The sequence below is a fragment of the Psammomys obesus genome, unplaced genomic scaffold, assembly GCF_907164565.1.
Source record: "Psammomys obesus unplaced genomic scaffold, mPsaObe1.curated_primary_1811, whole genome shotgun sequence".
In the NCBI taxonomy this organism is placed as follows: Eukaryota; Metazoa; Chordata; class Mammalia; order Rodentia; family Muridae; genus Psammomys; species Psammomys obesus.
Genome location: NW_026596073.1, coordinates 20,428,873 through 20,450,001, shown reverse-complemented (window position 1 = coordinate 20,450,001; position 21,129 = coordinate 20,428,873). Strand labels below are relative to the sequence as shown.

Here is a 21,129-nt window from a genome sequence, read left to right as displayed (position 1 = left end):
ACGGCCTCTATTACAGGCAAAAAATCATAGCATATAAAGCAAGAAAAGGAAATGCATTATTCAGATGTTCATGCTAGGGTTTCAGTGTTCTTCCACTGTAGGCTCATATTGAGTATTTCTGTGTCTTGGTTACCACCAGCGGAAAACACGAAGCCAAAGTCTGCGGGTGTTTTGCTTTCACACGCAGTGAAGGACCTTCCTGCAGTGTAGTTAGATTTGATCACTGACTGAAAACTTTATTATTAATTAAATCACTACTTAGATTGCCATTTACTACTGTTATTTGCTGTTACTCTTTATGGTTGGTAGATAGTTTTGGACCTACTCATAGATAAAAATCAATGTTTATATTTGGTTAATATATTGACCCTCAATTTTTCTGTTCTCCATGTTTTAATATTTCCTTTTCAAAAACATTTTTTTTTCAGAAAAACTAAAAGCAAAAGTCACAGTGTGATTCTACAGACACCAGCAAAGCAGTAAGGAGTTTGAGCTGGTTTATAAGCATGTTTTTAAGGAGTCAGACAAAGCTCAGATGTACATTCTTTATTCATCTCGATGAAGAAAGTGAAGGCTGAAGTGACCATAGCATTCAGAACAAGCAGCACTGTTTTGAGTTGGAAGGGATTCAAATGGCTGTTCTGACACCAGTTGGACTGGCCCTAGCAATTTGATACCTAGAAACCTCTTTTTGTTCTTGTGTGGACAGAAATAGAATCAAGTAGAATAGACTGTTTCAAGAGCTCAGGACTATAATCACAAATTCATGTGACATATGAATATATACATGTGCACACACACATATGTATATATACATATATGTGTGAATATATATGTATATATATACACGTGCACACATATGTATATATACATATATATATGTGCACACACATTTAAACATACATATGTATATAGGAGCAATGTGTTTGCGTTTATTAAGTAAGTGGTAATCATCATTTTGTAGCTACATAGGTGCCCTGAAAACTAAGGAATCGCCTATGAATGACATGATCTTGACTAAAGGTTTCCATCAGTTCCTGTAAGGCACTAGTGGTAAAGCTTCCAGACAATCCAGATCCACTGAGATTTACCTATATACAAAGGATTTTTTTTTATATAAATACATAATTTTGTGTGAATGTGGGGGTCACCGAACAACTTATGAAAGTCAGTTAAATTCTAATGTGTACATCCCTGGGACTGGACCTAGATTATCAAGCTCAGCAGCAAAAAACCTTTACCCACGGAACCATCTATCTGTCTATTTATTACATAGTAACCAGCATCAGAATTTTTTCTTTATTGTGATTTATTTCTTTATAATATCAAGGTCTACTTTGAAACAACCAGCAGATATTTCTTAAAATTCTCTGTAATGTTTAGCACAGTAGCTTGCACATTATAAGTTCTTTTTTTTTTGTCAATGTTTTAAATTTTTGTGTATATTTGTATATGATTACGTACTGGTGCTTACAAAGATAAGGAAATGTATCAGGTCTGGTGGAGCTAGACGTGTAAGCCCCTTTGACCTGGGTGATGGAAAATGAACTGGGGTCTTTTTTTTTTTTTTTGAGGGACTGCCTCTGACATAATCTGATTGGCCTGCTCATTGATCACTTCCCCCTGAGGGGGGAGCAGCCTTACCAGGCCACAGTAGAGGACAATGCAGCCACTTTTGATGAGAACTGATAGACTAAGATCAGAAAGAAGAGGAGAACCTCCCCCTATCAGTGGACTTGGGGAGTGGCATGCATGCAGAAAGGGGAGGGAGGGTGGGATTGGCAGGGGAGGAGGGAGGGGCTTATAGGGGGATACAAAATGAATAAAGTGTAATTAATAATAATAAAAGACCCCAGTTCATTATAAGTTCTTAATAAATATTTGTTGAGTGGATGAAATATTGTATCGATATTGTTATTCTCTAAGGTCTTAAATAATTCTAGTTCGTTTTTAATTTGGGTTACCAAGAAATAATTTGGTGAAGGAACCAACTTTTTATTGAACAAATGAAAGTTATATACTATATTACCATTTAGAATGCTTTATTGAATAGTATTTATTATTTTCATATTGTCTTATTGAGACCACATATGCTTCAATTAGGGGAAGAAATAACAGAAAATTTTATGAGCAAGGACTTCCTAGCAGTAAATTGCAGAAACTTAGTCTCTCTTGGAGTGATAGACTCTTCTACTTGTAATATGATACTTGTCTGGTACAAGAGTTGTATTTTGATTTTAAATGCTCATTGTCTACATGTACTGTATTTGATAATTTGTTGCATCAGAACATTTTCATACAAGTGTGTATTGTACACTGATCATAGTCTCCTACATATTTTTATTCAATTATTTTACTCTACTTATTCAAAACTGTTCAAAAAACAAAACAAAAAAAAAACTATAGAGAATTTATAATAAACTTTTCCATGTATGTGAGGATTAGCCAACACTCTTAGATACTAAGAATTTGTCAAGTTTACTATAATTAATTGTTGGCCTTTTAAAGCCTCACCACAGGCTATCCATCTTAGGTTTCAGCTAATTAATTCCTTGAATTAATTCCATTCTTTTCCCCTATTATTCAGTGTTGACAGCTCACCTGTTACTATGTATTTAGACATTTTTAATAATAAATGGTGTTGTTTTTCATTTTTAATTTTTTTGAATAACTGTTTACTTTTCCTATTCATTTGAAATTTAATTTAAAAACTGTGAAATCTGTCTACAATGACAATTTTGACCTCTTATTTTCATGGTTATGTAGAATTTCAATTCCTGATTATCTTATGATTCATCTATGTATCCCTTTGTGGACATTTGGCCTTTTATTATTTGAATGGTTTCTTACTGTTGTGGATAAGCGCATTAGTTATGTATGTTGTTGTGACAAAATGTTAAGAGCAGAGGCAGGTAATAAAAGAACAGTTTATTTAAGGCTCACAGTTTTCAAGGTGAATCTATAATGGCAAGGGATACTCAGCAACAGGCAGATCAAGCATTAAGCTGAGATACCACATCTTCAAGAGTAGCAATAAGACAGAGAGCTTGAGCTAGAAGTGGTGTGAAGCGGTAAGCTCCCGTGCCCACCCTCAGTTAAGTTCTTCCTCCAAGAAGTCCACATCTTCATACTATCCCCCAGGCAGTGCCACCAACTGGGAATCAAGTATTCAAAAACAAGAGCCTGTGGAGGATGCCTCCCACAATTCTACTACAAGGAGAAACCATTTTTACATGATTGTGTGTGTCAGTAAAGCACATTAAAGACAACCTCAGAGCCACCAAATTGTATTGGTATTACACTGAGGAAAGAAAATCCAAGACTTCCTTTTGTATTAATTTCTCCAAAAGCCAGCACTTTGATTTTTTCCACTTCTTTCATTATGTCTTCCATCGGTCTGTAGTTTTGTGGTTTCTGGCTCGTCTGTAGCCTATTTGTGGTATGTATCTGAAATGTTTTTATTACCTGTGGTTGTCTTGTCTCTAACAAAGATCTTTGCTTTAGAATTATTGAGCAGTACAATAGAAATCACAGGGGAAACAAATAAGAGATACTTTATAGGAAAATTTAACAGTTTACAAGGTATTTACTGCAAATTGACTAATTTTAGACAATATCTTATATCATTTCAAACTTTTGTGGCAGATATATGTTGCATAAGACCTTTTTCAACCTGCTCGTTATCCTCACCAAATGATTACTATAACAGATATGCGTATGTACACACACACATTGCTCCTTGGATCAGGTGCGTAGAAAAATGTATGACTCAAGGTCAAAACTATGCTTTAGCCTTGGTTGTAGAAGTTGATTACACAGGAAATCTATGGAAAGGAAGGATGTTTATTGCATATCTTAGAGGCAGGTTGAACAGACTGAGTACACAGCATGATATCAGGATCCACCTCCCTCAAGGTGCTTTACTAACTTGGCTGTGAGGCACATAGACAGTAACAGTCTCTTAGAAGGTAAGAATGTTTTCATAAAAAATGGTCACCACAATTGAGTATGGTAAAGTGTAACACCATGTTTAATGTAAAGCAAAATTGATTAAAAATAGAATGCCACACAAAATAAACTATACCTTTTCAAAAAAAAAAGAAGTTAAACCAATAAAGATTTGTTTCTATAAAGTTGTTAGTGTATTTACTAGACCCCTATATTCAAGAAAATACACTATCAAACACCTTTGTAATTCAATTTCAAATACTATAGGATCATATGGAGTTTTATTTCTTTGTGCGTGCATACATATATACACGTTTGTGTGTGTGTGTGTATTTGTGCACACTCACATGTGTGCACATTTTAAGGAGGATGCAAAGTACCTGCATATACGCTCCTATGGAGGATAGAAGTTGATGTTGGGTGCCTTCCTCCTTTACTCTTCACTTTATTTTTGATGCAGAGTCTCTCACTGACCCTGAGAGCCAATGAGCTCCAGGGACTTTTGTCTCTGCTTCTCCATCTCTGGAGTCACGGTGTATGCCACTGTGCAAGAGGGGAGAGCACCAGGTCTCCAGACTTGGGTCTTAATATTTGCAGGGCATGTACTTTACATGCCGTCTATCTAGCCTGATAAGGGTCTTCATAAGCAACTAGAAGTTGAAAATGATACAGTAGAAATGGTCAGAAGGATGGCCTTTAAATCAAATTACCTTGGGCCCTGGCTCTGCTTTTGATGAGGAGAGTCACTGGCCAACATATTTAACCCTGGGAACCCCGATTGCCTGTGAGTGGAACCTATTTTCATAGGATTGTACTAAATAAGATGTAAATGCACTAAACAGAAGCTTGACATCCACTTCAGAAATATTAATAAATGGAAAAACTGTCAAGATGTTTATCTTTTAAGAGTATATTACTTTCAAAGATCTCACTAATACAAACTGTTTTTTTTTTCATTGCCTGACCTAAAAGATTATTATAATAGTGAAGTCTAGAAAATACTTTTGGATCAATACTATGGTTCTCTATTATTACACACGTGCAACAAGGAATATTTTGGTAACAAGGACAAAACTCAGGAAAATTACAAAATTTGCTATGTCGTGCAGAATTCTGATCCTCCCAATATTCTATCAAAACAGCCTATTAGTGGAAAGTAGGAGTCTGTTTTATCTTAACACAATTAAGGAAGTAAAAGACTTGTAAGTCCAAAGGGGAGTGTTATTTTGTTAATAACTAAACAAGTGTCTTGGACTATTAATGGGATGCCAATTGTATGAAGGAGAATGTCTAGAGATCACTGCAATTGGAAAGGAGACACGGAATAAAATGGTTGGCTAAGCCTTTCCTGGCCTCCCACAGGGTTTTTACCTTAGGTGTCAAAATGGTACCTTTTAACACCAAAAGGCAAATAGGACTCAGCCCCACTGTGGCCTCCCATAATTCAGCGAATCCATGGACATAATACACTCTTTACAGACATGAGCTTATGTAGCTAAATCTTTTGTCAGTGCAGGAATTCTGGGACATGTAGCAGAAGGGACTAAGCTTACCTTTTGTACGTTAATGTACTTTCACAGTCAAAGTATGAGAATTAACACAGACTGGAATACTCTTGAAGAAAGACATTTATCTTCTTATTTCCTCCAGTGATATATTGTTCAGAGCTAAAAGAGCATCAGCTCCAGAACCAAAGCTCCTATTGGCCTATATAGTTTTACAGTTTCCTTTAAAATAGCTCAAAGTCGGGCAAGTCTCACTGCTGGACCAGAGCTTCTTCAGGAATCTTCCCATAATATGACAGGTAGAACCATCTCTAGTACCAACCAACACTACTATTTCCAAAGTAAGCACTTTAAAAGGTGGCTTGAACAAGAAAAGACAGTTTGCTAAGCTGCATGCTCTCTGACGGTGCAAGATGACCCTGCGAATTGCGTTGCGCTGATCACGGCTTGTTCGGATGCATTTTCAATTGCACTGAGTAAACAGCATGAAATGTTTGATGAGTGTTAATACGAAAGATGCCACGATTAGCTATGATTGTTCGTTTAAATCGCCATGCTTTTTTTCCTTCTTCTTCTGGTATTCCTCCTTTGATCTCTCACACACAGTGAGAACAAAATTTGTAATTTAAAACATTGACTTTGACTCAGAATTTCATTTACAAATTGCAAATTTATTGGGTGTTGGAACATATAGTTAGATGGGAAAATATCTTTGGTATGAAAAAAAAGTGCCCATTTCTTTCTCTTTTGCTTGAGCTGTCTCATAGCACTTTTCCTGTTAAATCCCTGACCTCAGGTTTAAAGTAAGTTTCTGTAAATGACAGACCCTGCGAACTGTTGAGAAATGGCACAGAACCTGAACTCATGAGGAAGTGGGATTTAAATATGTTTGTTTCCATTCATTGTAAATATGAGTTTTGGTAAATTCCTTTTATTCATTTTAAAGTTACATACAATCACTTTAACAAGTAGACACTCCACTAAAGCTTTTCTAAAAAGGTTTTCTGCTTATGGGATTCTAATTCTGAGGATGTTTGTTGATCAGTTTTCTGTTACTTGAAATTATTAACTCATCAGTAAAGAAGAAATTGTCACATATAACCGGAGTGTTGGGGAAAAAATACAACTGTAGCATGCAATACTCCAAAACTGTATTTGACAAAGCTTGCTTCTAAGTCAGTACATGCAAAGGCAACAGGCAAGTTGCTCAATAACGTAATAATCACGTATTTCATTTGTAGTTTTACATCAGGCCATAATTTTCTGTTGGTAGCATTCAACTTACCTCATTCTATCCACTCTTGATGTATTTCTATACCTTGTTAAACATCTGGTTTTCACTTTGTCTGTTGACTTGTTTTTACTAATGTTCTATTTTCATTTTTCTCCCTCTAGGATATAGACCCACAGCTAACTGGATTTGATTTATACAAGGAAAATCTACATCAATGGCCACTCTCGGCACATTGCTACTATGGAAAACAGAAGGGTCAATAGGAGACGGTCTGATGAATAGGGGTGACTGAAGATGTTGCATCAGTCCGTGGGAAATCAATGGGAGCTACTTGCTGCATGAAGAGTGTTCTGATCTCTCCTTAACAAGCTCAAATTTGAGAGATTGGGGGCACATTCTACCATCTTCCATCTTTCTCAAGTGGATACACAGATATTTGCCTCACTGTACCAGACAACTAAACAACTAATGTGGGACCATGGCGCTTCCCAGATGCATGTGGCCAAATTATGTTTGGAGAGCCACGATGGCCTGTGTGGTACACAGGGGATTGGGTGCCCCATTGACTCTCTGTTTGCTGGGATGTTTGCTACAGACTGTCCATGTGCTCTCTCAAAAACTGGATGATGTTGACCCATTGGTTACTACTAACTTTGGCAAGATAAGAGGAATTAAGAAAGAACTCAATAATGAAATTTTGGGGCCTGTCATTCAGTTTCTTGGGGTTCCATATGCTGCTCCACCAACAGGTGAACATCGATTTCAGCCTCCAGAACCGCCATCTCCCTGGTCGGATATCCGGAATGCCACTCAGTTTGCTCCTGTATGTCCCCAGAATATCATTGATGGCAGATTGCCTGAAGTGATGCTTCCTGTGTGGTTCACTAATAACTTGGATGTGGTTTCATCATATGTACAAGACCAGAGTGAAGACTGCCTATACTTAAACATCTATGTCCCAACTGAAGATGGTGAGTGCCTTGCAGGAACACAGGGAGATATGTTTATTTATTTCTTGTTCTGAGTTCTAACAATATTAATTTATGTGTACTGGTAGTATGCATGGCTTTTCCTGTGGGCATGTAGACATATTTTACATGCTTGCATGCTGCTCTTTTTATTTTTGTGTGTCAGTGTATCTGTTCTTATTTTTTCACCGTGCCTACTCATTTTCTTTCCTCCACAGCACGTATACTTAGGTAGAAATGGTCTCCTAATTTCCATTTCCTACCAAATGACTTCTGAGAAGATGCATCAACGTTCCCTCATTGCATGTGCAGGCTCAACGAATTGGGGCTCTTTCGCACTCAGTAAAAACAGGAGTGTACTAAGTTAGATAGTGGTGTTGCATGTTCCGGCGGTCTGTGATGGAGCGCCATGTTATTTTCTAGTCTTCTATTCATTTTTCAGTAAAAAGAATATCCAAGGAATGTGCCAGAAAACCCGGCAAGAAAATATGTAGAAAAGGAGGTATGTATAAAAGTGAAAATGGACACGATGTAAAACTTTACAGAGGAAGAATAAGATACTCTCCCAAAGGATGACTTGCTGGTGCTTGGGAGTGAGTGTTAGGTGATGGGTCAAGGTAGCACAAGGCAGAGCAAACAGTACTGGGGAAACTCACTGCTGACACCTGTCTTCGCCTAAAAGCAGGACCCAAAAGAATGTAATTTCTTCCTAGACTTTGCTTATAGAGAAAAAGCTACCTTACGTATATGTTGCCTAAGGAACCTAAACAGTGCTGCCTTAACAGCTGGTTAGTTTTGGTCTCTGAACTCTTCCTGAACATGTGCAGGTGTGTGTCTCTCCTCAGAGGAATCAGTCCAATCAAAGCCTTCACTTTATGTTGGTGTATTCTTAGATTTGCCTGAACACCTTATGGACATTCTGATCCTAAGGTTAAACCCGGCTACAGGTAATGGGCAGTTACTATTATTAGGCAATGTGATTTTTTTTTTTTCGCCAGAGTCATTTTTATTTTCAGTTTCTCTTTTAGAAGGAAATGAAATATTTTATTCTTTATGTGAAATATTTACAGTCTTAAAATGTCTCCAACATTTATATATTTATGTTAAACAATTTAAAACATGGGGAAGAACGTGATTCAGAAGCTACAATTAAATCAACCTTCAAATCATCCTCTAGCCGGATTGAGCAAATGTAGACACTGACAGCTGCAAGCTCGCATCTGAATGCGGCATACCCACACTCCGCTTTATATCACATTCAGTAAATCACTCATAGGAGGGTATGATCTTCTATGGCAGTAAATCTCCTAAGTGTTATTTTGACCTTATTCATAACTTGGTAGAAATTTCAATCTTCCTGCGGAAGTCATATTGACATTCCAGTGCTGGGTATTCCATCTCCCTATGCATTTCTAATCTGGCTGGAATGGGTCAGACTTCGTTATGACATCTTTATGGGGAAAGGGGTGTCCAAATGGCTGTGTTTTATGAGATTGCATTATATGCGGAACATTGTTCGCACTCTTGATAAATATGGGAATTAATATTATTAACTTTCCATCAGAAAAGGTAATAATATTATTAACTTTTCATCAGAAATATTTGCATTAAGTTGACTATTATTATTTCTCTTATTTGTTGATAAAGTAGAGTTCAGCCTTGATTTTTAAAAACTTAACCTAGAACCCTGACAATGCAGCCACTTCTGATGAGAACTGATAGACTAAGATCAGAAAGAAGGAGAGGAGGACCTCCCCTATCAGTGGACTTGGGGAGGGGCATGCATGCAGAAAGGGGAGGGAGGGTGGGACCGGGAGGGGAGGAGGGTGGGCTTATAGGGGGATACAAAATGAATAAAGTGTAGTTAAATAAAAAATTATAAAAAAACCCTGAAACTTAAATTTGGGTCAAATGCATAGTATGTTTAAGAAGATATATGAAGGAGACATTGTGCCTTTAAACAACTAAAGAAAAGTCTTATTTTTTTAATTTTCAAATGAGAAGAGCAAGCAGTGATTTACATGCCTTCAACTAGTGTACAGTGCTGCAGTGGTTATTATTATGCGGCTTATCAAGCATGTGTAATTAGCTAAGTGACTTTAGCCTCCTATCACAAAGCTGTTGATTCACAAAGTCATAAATAAAGATGCTGTTGAAGAATGCATAAATAGAGTATAATGCATAAAATTAAGTGTGATTAAGAAAAGAATAATATAAGGGCACCAAAGGGTACGATAGCAAGCAAGAAAATGACCTTTCTGCTCATAGAACTTCATCGAGAAATAAAGAAGCTCAGTAGTAATTTATTTTTCTTTATTCCTTAGTTTGTTGGTTCTACATGCTTTGTAAGAGAGTTGGCAGAGAGTTGTGTAGGCTGGGCTGTTTACTTTGGCAACCTTTGAGCTAATTTATAATTAGATTGGGACAATGTCTACTGATGCCTACGGACTGTGGTACAGAGTCCACTATTAATTGTGCTTTTATGCAGCTCTAATTAAGCCCCATTTAAATATCCTCTTGTTTGGGAACTTAACATATCTTCTTATAATTAGAGAAGGCCTGCTCGTTTTTTAGTTGTTTATTACCCTAAGTTTGAATAACTAATAATTTAAGTGTAATATTCTGTACAACTAGTATTTTATAAGAATAAAAACTAACATTTACATTTGGCTATTGAATGAAGTAGTGGAAAATTTCTCTAAACGTTGAATTTTGTATTGATTCCCTACATTGAAAGGTTTACGTCAGCCAATTCAAGAAAATTATCAAGCTGCACAGTGTGACAAACTCCTGGCATTCCAGTCCTTGGGAGGCAGAGAAGAGCAAGACAGTATAGATGTCTAAGCCATTTGTAGTTGCACAGTAGGTTGGAGTCTAGCCTGCTCTAAATGTACTCTGCCACAAAACAAACAAACAAACAAACAAACAAACAAACAAACAAAAACCCTACAGAAAATAGGAAAAGAAGACAATCAGGGAGAGAGAAAGAGAAGAGAACATTACCCTGTTTTAAGAAATCATTGGCACTTTTATGACTATTTATGCATGCATTGAAGCTATACTATGCTATGCATGGATTACGAGTTCTTATGCAGTGTTCTAGAGGGTCTTAAACAGTGGTTCAGAAACTTGTTTAATAGTTGCATTGTTCTTCGTGCAGATGATAATTTTTGGTTTGTCATTATTTATCTCTTTTCTTTTAAATGTCTGCAGTCGCTTACAGAGGAAAATGGATTCTGTTCCTGTGCTAAACCCACTATAGTCTGGGCATACTGTATTCACTCAGAACTATTTCTTAATTGCCAATTATAAACATGTAGTAATCAAGTGAGTTAGTAATAAATGAGGCAAAGAATTCTCTTCTCAGGGAGCTTACATTCAAATGACTTTGCAAAGAACAACACATTTTCTTTTCTTTGATCTGTACAAAAGGAAGAAAAACTTCTCCCTCCAGGAGATGCCACGTTATATTTTTAAAATATCTTTTGTAATACTCTTCTCTGCATTTGAAGTTAGAGAACACATTAAAAAAAAACATCAAAGGGCTGCCTTTTGTTTTAAAACAGGTCCTGGTTGCACATTTTAATCTATCTTTTTATATTTCCCATGATAGTTTTAGCCATATGTTAATTGCTTTCTAGACAGTTTCAGAGTTCTTTCCATTTAAAAATTGAAAAGAAAAATGAATGGTTAAAATGAGCTGCTGCTTCAGAACCTTTGGACACATAAGTGACACAGAAGCTGGAGTTTGAATGTGGAGAGTAAAGATTGTCATAATTTATCTAGTTCATAATTACAACAATAGGAGAAAATTTTACTACAATAACCTTAGAAACCTTTAAAAACTTGCTATTTTTTATTCAATTTCTATTGATAGTAAAGGCAGGAGCACATATGACCATTGTTCTTGCCAGTGGGGTTTATTAGAACAGAGTCTGCTATGTTAAATTGCTCCATTTATTCATTGAAGATGACTCAGTCAGTAAAGCAATGCAAACACAGTATCTAAATTCAGACTCCAAGCTCCCATAAAGTCAGGCATGATGATACTAAAACCCATTACTAGCAAGACAGAGAAAGGGACATGAACTCATTGACCAGTGAGCATAGTCACTCTTTGAACTCCAGGTTCTGTGAGAGATCCTTCCTCAAAAACAAAACAAACAAACAAACAATACAATGAGATGATTGAGAAGGAGCATTGCTGTTGACCTCTGGCATCTAAGCTTGCGCATGCGCACACACACACAAACATGCACACTAAATAGCCACTTCCACATGACGCTATATGAGAATCACATTCCTTTACCTTTTCCCTCTCTTTTATGTTTTTTTTCCTTTTTTTTTTTGTATATTCAAACATACCCCAAAATTTTTAAATTCTATCCATTCACAATATTTTTTGACAAATTCAGACCTTATCTCAATTGAATCTGATCATATAAATAACTTATTTTCAAAAGGGTCTGCACAGTCTATTTTACTAACATTTTTGCTGTTTTTATTGTTGCTGTTATTTTCTAGAGGTTGTTTTATTATTAAACTTTGTTCTTTCACTCTTTTCATACATGCACCAGTACACATATTGGTCTCTCTCACTTCTCTTTCCCAGTTCTCTCCCATTCCTTATCAGTATCCCTTTCATCCCATAACACTCTTTCATCTATTTACTTGTTTGAGTTTTGTTTGCTGTCTCACAGCATTTAATATTATTTAATCCTATGCAGTTTTTGTTTTGTTTTGTTTCTTACCGATCCAACTAAGACCCCAGTATATTCCCCTAGAAAGCTATCAAGGGGTAATTTTAACACAGTTCAATTTCCCGTGTTTCTCTAGGTTTCTGCCTTGTGAGACTTGCTAACAAAAGTGAGGTGGTCAAATATTAGGAAGTAAACCAAAAAGAATAAACAAAGCACAGGGAGAACCCACATACAAATCAATTGGCTCCAGCGTCTGTGGTTATGCAGGCTCTCACTCTTACAGGAGGTTAACTGTTATTTGCATAGATCTTTCAAGATGAATACAAAAGTATAATATTTCTAGTTGTGAGATTTTGTGAATTCACTTTTTCATTTCCCCTCCTTTTCATTACAAAGACGTCTTTATAGATGTCTATGATGTAATTCCTTAGTGCTTAAACATGTTCCCGATTTTCAAAAGTATTTGACTTTCTATGCTTAATAGTGTTTACTTGAGGCCATCTATAATTCATTCAAGAACATTTCCAGCAATTTTAGAGTTTATTTGCTTGTTTTTTGTTTGTTTGTTTGTTTGTTTGTTTAGCATAGGGACTATCACTACTGATGCCTTCAGGATTTTAGTAAAGGATTATATTCCAGAATCATATTCCTTCTGGCTCCATATTTCTAAATGTTTAATTTACTTAACAAATGCATATTGATTGCTGGCTGTGTAGGAATTATTGTGCTAAGTTAAAAGAAATCATTAATAGAAAGAAAAAAATATTTTCTTGTTTTGGAATCACCTTATAAAAGTTTTACTTTCATTTAAAAGGAGTTAATGGGAAAAAAATAAGCAGAGTAACGAGGATAATATCTGTAGATGTGCGGGATAGAGGTAGTCTTTAAAAAGATGCTCAAGAATTTCAATATTTTACCTAAAGCTAAGGGTCTATCTTGTGAGTTTCTAGAACACGGAGGAGTGCACATACAAGAGGAGGGGTAACATAGAAAAACATTGAGATTCGGAATGTTTGAGTTTAATTTTTTTTTTTTTTTTTTGTGCTCACATTTTTATTATTGTTCACAGTCGTCAGGAAGGGTAAGCTGTGAAGAATGGGCTCATTATACAGGCATCCCGGTGCTCCTGGTACCTCCAGGAGTACCTACAGCCTCACAGGCCATCCTGGGAGAGGATCAGGAATCTGGAGACTGTCTTGAGGGCCAGAGAAAACAAAATACCATACAAGGCTGTGATGTCCAAAATAATCATTGCCAAGGTCTCCATCAAGTTGACTTTCTAGTTATAATTATTTTTTTAAATTTTATTTTTCTTTTTAGTTACATTTTGTTAACTCTGTGTCCCAGCTGTATCCCGCTCCCTCATTCCCTCCCCAACCCCACACTCCCTCTCTGGTCTCCTCCCTGCCCCTTTCCAAGTCCACTGATAGGGAGGACCTCCTCCCCTTTCATTTGACCCTGTTTTATCAGGTATCTTCAGGGCTGGCTGTAAAGTCCTCCTCTGTGGCCTAACAGGACTGATCCTCCCCTTCGGGGGGGTGTCAAAGAGCCTGCCCTTGAGATCCTGTTAGAAATAGTCCTTGTTCCCCTTACTTTGGAAAACTACTTGGTTACTGAGCTACCATGGGCCACATTCGAGCAGAAGTTCTAGGTTATATCCATAGATGGTCCTTGGTTGAGTTTAATTTTTAAGTACACTTGACATATTGAGAATGGGTGGTGAGGGAGTTTAGAGACCTAAAGCAAAAGAAACTACAATAGTCCACCAAGACCTAAGCGCTATCCAGTTGGAACAGGGGAAGAACAATGGAAATTATAGTTTCTTTGTCTCTTGAAGATCATATTTATTGATTGATTTCTTATGGGTTGTGATCAAATCCTCATCTTAAATCATAGACTAATACAGTTGCCATCAATTAAGATGGAAAGAGAAGAATATAGAATTGTTTGGGACATAGCACAATAGAAAGATTCTGTTTGGTTTTGGCCAGGATAAATTAGAGGTAATCATTACTCATCCAAGAATAGACATCAAGGAACAGTATTCTGAACCAATATTATGAACCATGTTTAAAAGTCTAAGCTGAGATATTTTACAATTATTATGTAGAGATGATGGAGGAAGCCAACGAAGAGGGAGAAACAAGGACTCCAAGGTCTGATTTACAGAGAAATTTCAACATTAAGAAGTCTGAGACAAAAATACATTCTGGTTGGGAGATGTGTTAGTCAACTTTCCATTGCTATAACAAATTATCACATATTCACTTTTAAGGGAAAATTTATTTTGCTTCATGGTTTTAGAGGTTTTGATCCATGGTTGCTCAGCCCCACTGCTTCTGGGCTGTGGTGAAGTGGAACGTTATTGAGATGTTGTAGTGAGAATTCTAGGATTTGGGATTCTTTTAAAAACAGTATTATTGTGGGAATATATTTTCATTTTAATCCCAGGCATGGGAATATGGGGCTGCTTCAAAGAAGATAGCTATGATTTGCTCCCTGCTCTAGCAGGGCCCTGATTTTTTTTTTCACTGCAGATAGTTTCTTGGATTTTATGGTTTGGAAATTTAGGGACTTTTCAGATGATATATAAGTGCTAGAGCCACAAGAGGTGGGTTGCTGGCTGGTAATTGGATACTGTTGGTTGCAATTTTTTAAGTAGTAATGTGCAAAAAAAGAAAGAAACCCAACAAAAAGAAATTAGATAAACTGACAGTCAAGATCAGACTTACCCCAAGGAGTTCAATAACCCTATCAGTAGTAAATAGTCTGATGATAATAACACCCCCTTTCCTCTCTATTCTTTTTTTCCTCTTATTTAGTGTTAGGAGCTTATGAGGGTGGAGAAGATAAAAAATGAAAGGAACCCACAAAGTGGCAATTGCCAGCTTCTAGATGTGTGATAGAGAAAATCTGCACACCTCAGGGTGGCTGGGAAACAGTGCCAGTATTTTCTCATGACTATGCCCCTCCTTCTGCGAAGCCCCATCTCCTAAAGGATTTAGTACCTTCTCACAGTACCACAGACAGATGAGCAAGCCTTTAACAGATGAGGGTGATGAAGCATTTAAGGCACAGACCATAAGAAGGCACAAATCAATATTTTGTTGCTGCTGCTGGCCTTGAAGCTAAGAAATGTACAAACACGGACACATCGTATGGACATCAACTCTACAAATGAATTTCTGTGAGGTGACGTTATCTGAACACCAAACTAAGAGAGTGGAAGGAGGATATGAGTGACTGAGCATAGATGATTGTTTTAAGGAGTATTTTTTCTTTTTTTTTTATTTTTTATTAATTACACTTTATTCATTTTGTATCCCCCGATAAGCCCCTCCCTCCTCCCCTCCCGATCCCACCCTCCCCCCCCCTTTCTGCATGCATGCCACTCCCCAAGTCCACTGATAGGGGAGGTCCTCCTCTCCTTCCTTCTGATCTTAGTCTATCAGATCTCATCAAAAGTGGCTGCATTGTCGTCTTCTGTGGCCTGGTAAGGCTGCTCCCCCACTCAGGGGGAGGTGATCAAAGAGCAGGCCAATCAGATTATGTCAGAGGCAGTCCCTCTTCCCATTACTATGTAACCCACTTGGACACTGAACTGCCATGGGCTACATCTGTGCAGGGGTTCTAGGTTATCTCCACGAATAGTCCTACTATTTCCCACTTCTTACATAAATTTTTCTTTATTTTTTAAAAATGTATTTTTAATTTATATATTCACTTAACATCTGGATTGTAGCCCTTTCCTCCTCTCCTATGGGTTCCCCTCCCAGCCTCTTCACCCTATTCTCCCTATCCCCCTTCTTCTCAGGAAAGGAGTGTCCCCCCTCCGACCAACCTACCCCAGCACATCAGGTCACATTAGGACTAAGATCATCCCCATCCACTGAGGCTAGGCAAGGCAGCCCCGCCTGGGGGAAATGATTGAAAGCAGGCAGCAGAGTTCATGTCATGGACAACACCTGCTCAACTTACTAGGAGACACACATGAAAATCAAACTGCCAACCCATACCAAGGGGGCCCATGCCCAGTCCATGCATGCTCCTTGGTTGGTGCTTCCATCTCTGCAAGGCTCCATGGGTCTTGAGTAGTTGGTCCTCTTGTGGCATGGCTGTTGCATTCCTGTCCTTCCTCATCACCCCTGCCCCCAACTTCAACAGGACTCCTGTGCTCCACCAAATGCTTGGCTGTGAGTCTCAGCTTGAAATTCGATCAGCTATTGGGTGGGGCCTCACAGAGGACAGTTATGCTAGGCTCCTGTCTGTAAGCAAAGTGTAGTACAATTAATAGTGTCAGACATTGGCTTGCTTCCATGGGGTGGGCCAAACTGGGCCAGGCATTGGTTGGGCATTCCCTCAGTCTCTATCTTTATCTCTGTACAACTTGTAGGCAGGGTAAATTTTGGATCAAGGGTTTTGTAGGTAGATTGGTATTTCTCTCCCAACACTGTAAATCCTGCCTGGGTAGAAAGTAGCCCCCACAGTCTCCACATCCCGCCAGCTGCTAGGAGGCTCAGCTAGAGACATCCTATATTCTTCCTGTAGCCTACCCACCCTGTTGCATGCTTCTAGCTTGTGTCAGAGATGCCCCTGTCCTCCGTTTCCCTTTTCTCTCCAAGCTCTCTTTCCTTCTCTCCCTACACTCCACACATTTTAAAGAGTTTTGAAAACAGAGTTAGTTTTGTAACTATAGATTAAGATTGATGAAATAAAGGAATACTTGGATATAGTACAAAAAAACTGATTAAAAAGTTCAAGTAAGATTAGAGAATTTCTGAAATAATAGCACATAATAGGCAAAAAAAAAAGTCGATTTAACACTGTTCTTAGGTTGTTGCAATGGAAAGAATGTACATATGTAATTTAAATTAACATGGTATTAGGGAGGGCACATTAACATGAGTTGCGTGAGTAACAGCAGTGGCAGGATTGATTCTCTTATGTTTCCCTACTCTAATTGATATGTGATAGCAAGGAAAAGCAAGTAGAACTAACATTGGCTATTTCTCCCCATGTTATATAGGCTTTGGCCTTATTCATATGTTTAATATTATCACAGTCCTGTGACATTTTTTTTATCTTCACTTTGAAGATGTCCCAGTGGAGAACAGAAGAGGCCAAATATCTTGGCTAGAGATTCATAATGCTTTCACAGCCAGCTAGCCATGTTTTCTTTGAGGTGACTTTTTAGAATGAAGGGATTCAAAGTGACAGAAATGGACCTATGGTAACAGCAACAGTCCTTTGCTTTTTGGGGATTATAAATGAAATAGAAAATGAGATTGGTAGCCAGTTTGTTACTGCAAACTATATCTAATTAATTAAAACCCCTGATTCATTCACTGTTCAAAGTTTAATGAAAAACCACTGTGAGCTGTAGATTTGATTTCATGTTTGAGTCAGTAGCTATGGGCAGATGCAGATGAGCTCTCCGGAAGCCGAGAGGCCTCAGTTGAAATTCTGACATGGCATCTTCAGAGAATAATGTCAATTGTCAATTGTTTTCTGATAGGCATGTCTAGTTACCTGAAGCAGGTGTCTAACTCACATTTTCTAAAAAAGGAAAAAAAAATAATTTTTATTGAAACTGGGCTTGAAAATCAAAACATTTAAGACATATATCACCAGCAAAAAAGAGTTATGCTCCAAAATAAATTCGTTAGATGCCGCTTGCCATTTGTCTCTATTTCAGGAACAGCGTGCTTCCTGGTATGCTATTTTCATAGACAGTATTGTGAGCTGCACCACTATGAACTCATTTTGTTTTAATTTACATCTGTTCTGTCCACCACTGTTGATTTTGTGAGTGCCTTTGTCCTTAGTGTTTTTTTTTTACATTTTTTGTTCACTTTCTTCCCATCTGAACAAATGGAGGACAAGACTAGCTACAAATGCATTGATTATCAGCACCACACTCCTGTTCCAGGCTTCATAACTTGAAGCTCTAAACAAAAAGAAGCACGATTTCCTCTTTTCTTTTTTTATTTAATTTTTTTTATACAGTATATTATGCTCATACTTTCTTCTCCCTCATTTTCTCCCAGATCTTCTTCCCTCTCCAATCCATCCAACTTCAGGATCTTTCTGCCTCGCAACAAAAAAAAAAAAATAAAAGAAAGAAGTGAAAACCAAAACAAACAACAAAACCCAAGAAGATCAACATTACCCCCAAAACAAAATAAGTTTCTTTACTTACTCTTTTTTATTTCTTTTTTATTTTACTTGTTTATTTTTTCTTTGACAGCCTTGTGCACGTAGATAGTTCATTTTATCTCCGCCACTCTTCACCCTCTCTTATTTCCCTTTCACCCCTGTCCTCCTGCTCTCATCCCTACAGAGCCCTTTCCCACATTCATGTCATTTTTGTTTTGTTTTGTTTTGCTTGTTTTGTTTTGTGACTCTCTGATTTTAACCAGGACCATCTGTGTGACCATGACTTGGAAGCTATCTATTGGGTTCACCGCTGATGCACGATTGAAAATAAATGATCATCTCTCCTTCAGAGCACTGCAGTAGCTAAGGGTTCAGCAGGAATGAACAGGGCTCACTTAACACCTCCCCCGTCAGTGACTGGCTATGACACAGTCATAAAGTGTCCCCATGCGGAAACTGCAGCCTGATACTGCAGTGTGATCACAAAAGCATCATTTCTAAACAGATTTTTAAGAGTTTATTTTAAATTTACTTTTTATTTTCAGGTCTTTGAGCACACATATGTGTGTGCCTGTGTGCCTATGTGTTCATGTGTGTTAAGGTCAGATATGATCTCCAATGCTGTTTTTCATTCTACCGTCTATTTTACTTTTTGAGACATTCTCTCTCACTGGCCTAGAATTACGAAGTAGACTACACTGATTGTCTAATGAGCTACAAGAAGACACCTATGTTCACCTTCCCTACACTGGGATTGCAAGTGAGCGCTAGTAAGCCCAGCTATTTTGTATGGGTGCTGGAGAGCAAACTCACCTTCTCATACAGACATGTCAAGCACATTATCAACTGAGCTATCGTTGCAATGCTTTGGTTAATTTATTTTTAATTGATATATAAAACATAAAAGTTACAGATATTAGTGGTATGATAGTTTGCTATGACATGTGTCTTCATTATGTCACAATATATGCATATATAAGCATGTGTGTTTAATGTATCTTTGTAGGTATGTATATATACCATCAAACATCAATCATTTATATTGGAAACACTCATATGCTTTTCTTCTATATGAAAGATAGCATGTTCTTATTGGCAGTAGTCACCATATGACAAAACACAGAGCTTCTTGTTCCTCTTTACTTGTAACTTGGTTCTCTTCGTCAACCTTTCACCATTTCTCTCTCCCTTCTGAGATATTATGGGACCCACTATTGTACTTTCAACATTTTTGAGACCAACTGCTTTTTAGGCCATGCATGTTGCTTCTGTGCATCCATTATTTTCACATAACCCTGTACAAACGGACACACTTCTTCATGTAATACTCCCTGCACTCATTGCTTATATCTGCTGTAGCAACCCACATCACAAATCTGAAGATGACAACTTTTGGATCAAGGAGTCAATGAAATTGCTTCCAGTAGAGGCCTCAGAGGCATATTCCAACATCTTTCTAAGTCTGATGGCCAACAGTGATCCTGTCACATGAAGAGCCATCAGTCCAGAATCTACCTCTGCAATCTTAAGACACTTAGATCTTTTCATATGATCTTTATATAAGGTTTCCAAGCAATACATTTAGGTTCATCTGAATCTAAGATGGTTTCATCTTATTTATATTTGTATAGTCCACCACTGCATTGCTTTGCCTGGTTGGCATAACTGAGTGCCAACTTGTAGTGCTTAAACAATTTTTTTTGCCTCATAGTTTTTGAAGTTAAAAGTTTAAGATCAGTATTTCAAGAGAGTTAGTATATTCTGAGATCTAGGCTCCTTTCTTTGAAATGCAGATGGCCTTTTTTCCATTTCTCTTCATATAGTGTTCTCCAAGTAACTATATGTGTGTTCAATTCTGTCTATTAATGATTTGGTTTTGTTACATGATTATTTGCTTTCACATTGTTTTTTGTGCCACATTTGTTCCTTGGGCTACAGAGGCCAGAAGAAAGCACAAGACCCTCTGGAACTAAAACCATAGATGAAGGTGAGCTGCTGATGTGCTGGGAACTGAACCTGGTTCCTCTGTAAGACTAGCAAGTGCTCTTAACCGATGACCCACTTTTTATGCTCAAATTGCTCTTTCTTAATAAGATCATTGTTTACACTGGACATGATATTAGGCTTATGAACTCATCTGAACTAATAATGTTTGTCACTACTGTGTTTGCAGAATGATTACTTTTGGAAGTACCTAGTTTAGTAATGTAATCTGTACATTTTGACAATTCAGTACATAAAAGTGGTCTGAGGTTTCAGATGGTCTAAATTATGTTTTTAATATTTTAGAGTATTTCATACAAGTGTAATATATTCATATCATGTACAGCCTTATTTCTCCCCACTCCTACTCATCCTGTGCCCCCTCCACTCCAATTTGAATTCATGACATCTTCCATAATTCTATCTATCTATCTATCTATCTATCTATCTATCTATCTATCTATCTGTATGTGCATACATACATGCTGAGTTCATTTAGTGCTGTTCATATGTCCATGTGTTTAGGATTCAATACTTTCAATTAGATAACCAATCAAGGAGGCTCATCTTTGGAGAAAACCAATTCTCTCTGCCTTAACATTAAGTAGCCATTATCTAGAAGTAGGGCCTCATGA

The 21,129-nt window shown here is 37.4% G+C and overlaps 1 protein-coding gene across 3 annotated transcripts in view; it reads left to right on the top strand.

Moving 5' to 3' along the window:
- Nucleotides 1–21,129, top strand: part of Nlgn1 (neuroligin 1) — a 997,420-nt gene that overhangs the window by 228,041 nt on the left and 748,250 nt on the right. For all 3 annotated transcript variants that reach the window (XM_055625983.1, XM_055625985.1, XM_055625982.1), the window contains one exon: nucleotides 6,849–7,658. In XM_055625983.1, coding sequence (XP_055481958.1) covers nucleotides 7,166–7,658 — 493 coding nt within the window. In that variant the 5' untranslated portion in view covers nucleotides 6,849–7,165. The remainder of the gene's footprint in view (nucleotides 1–6,848; nucleotides 7,659–21,129) is intronic.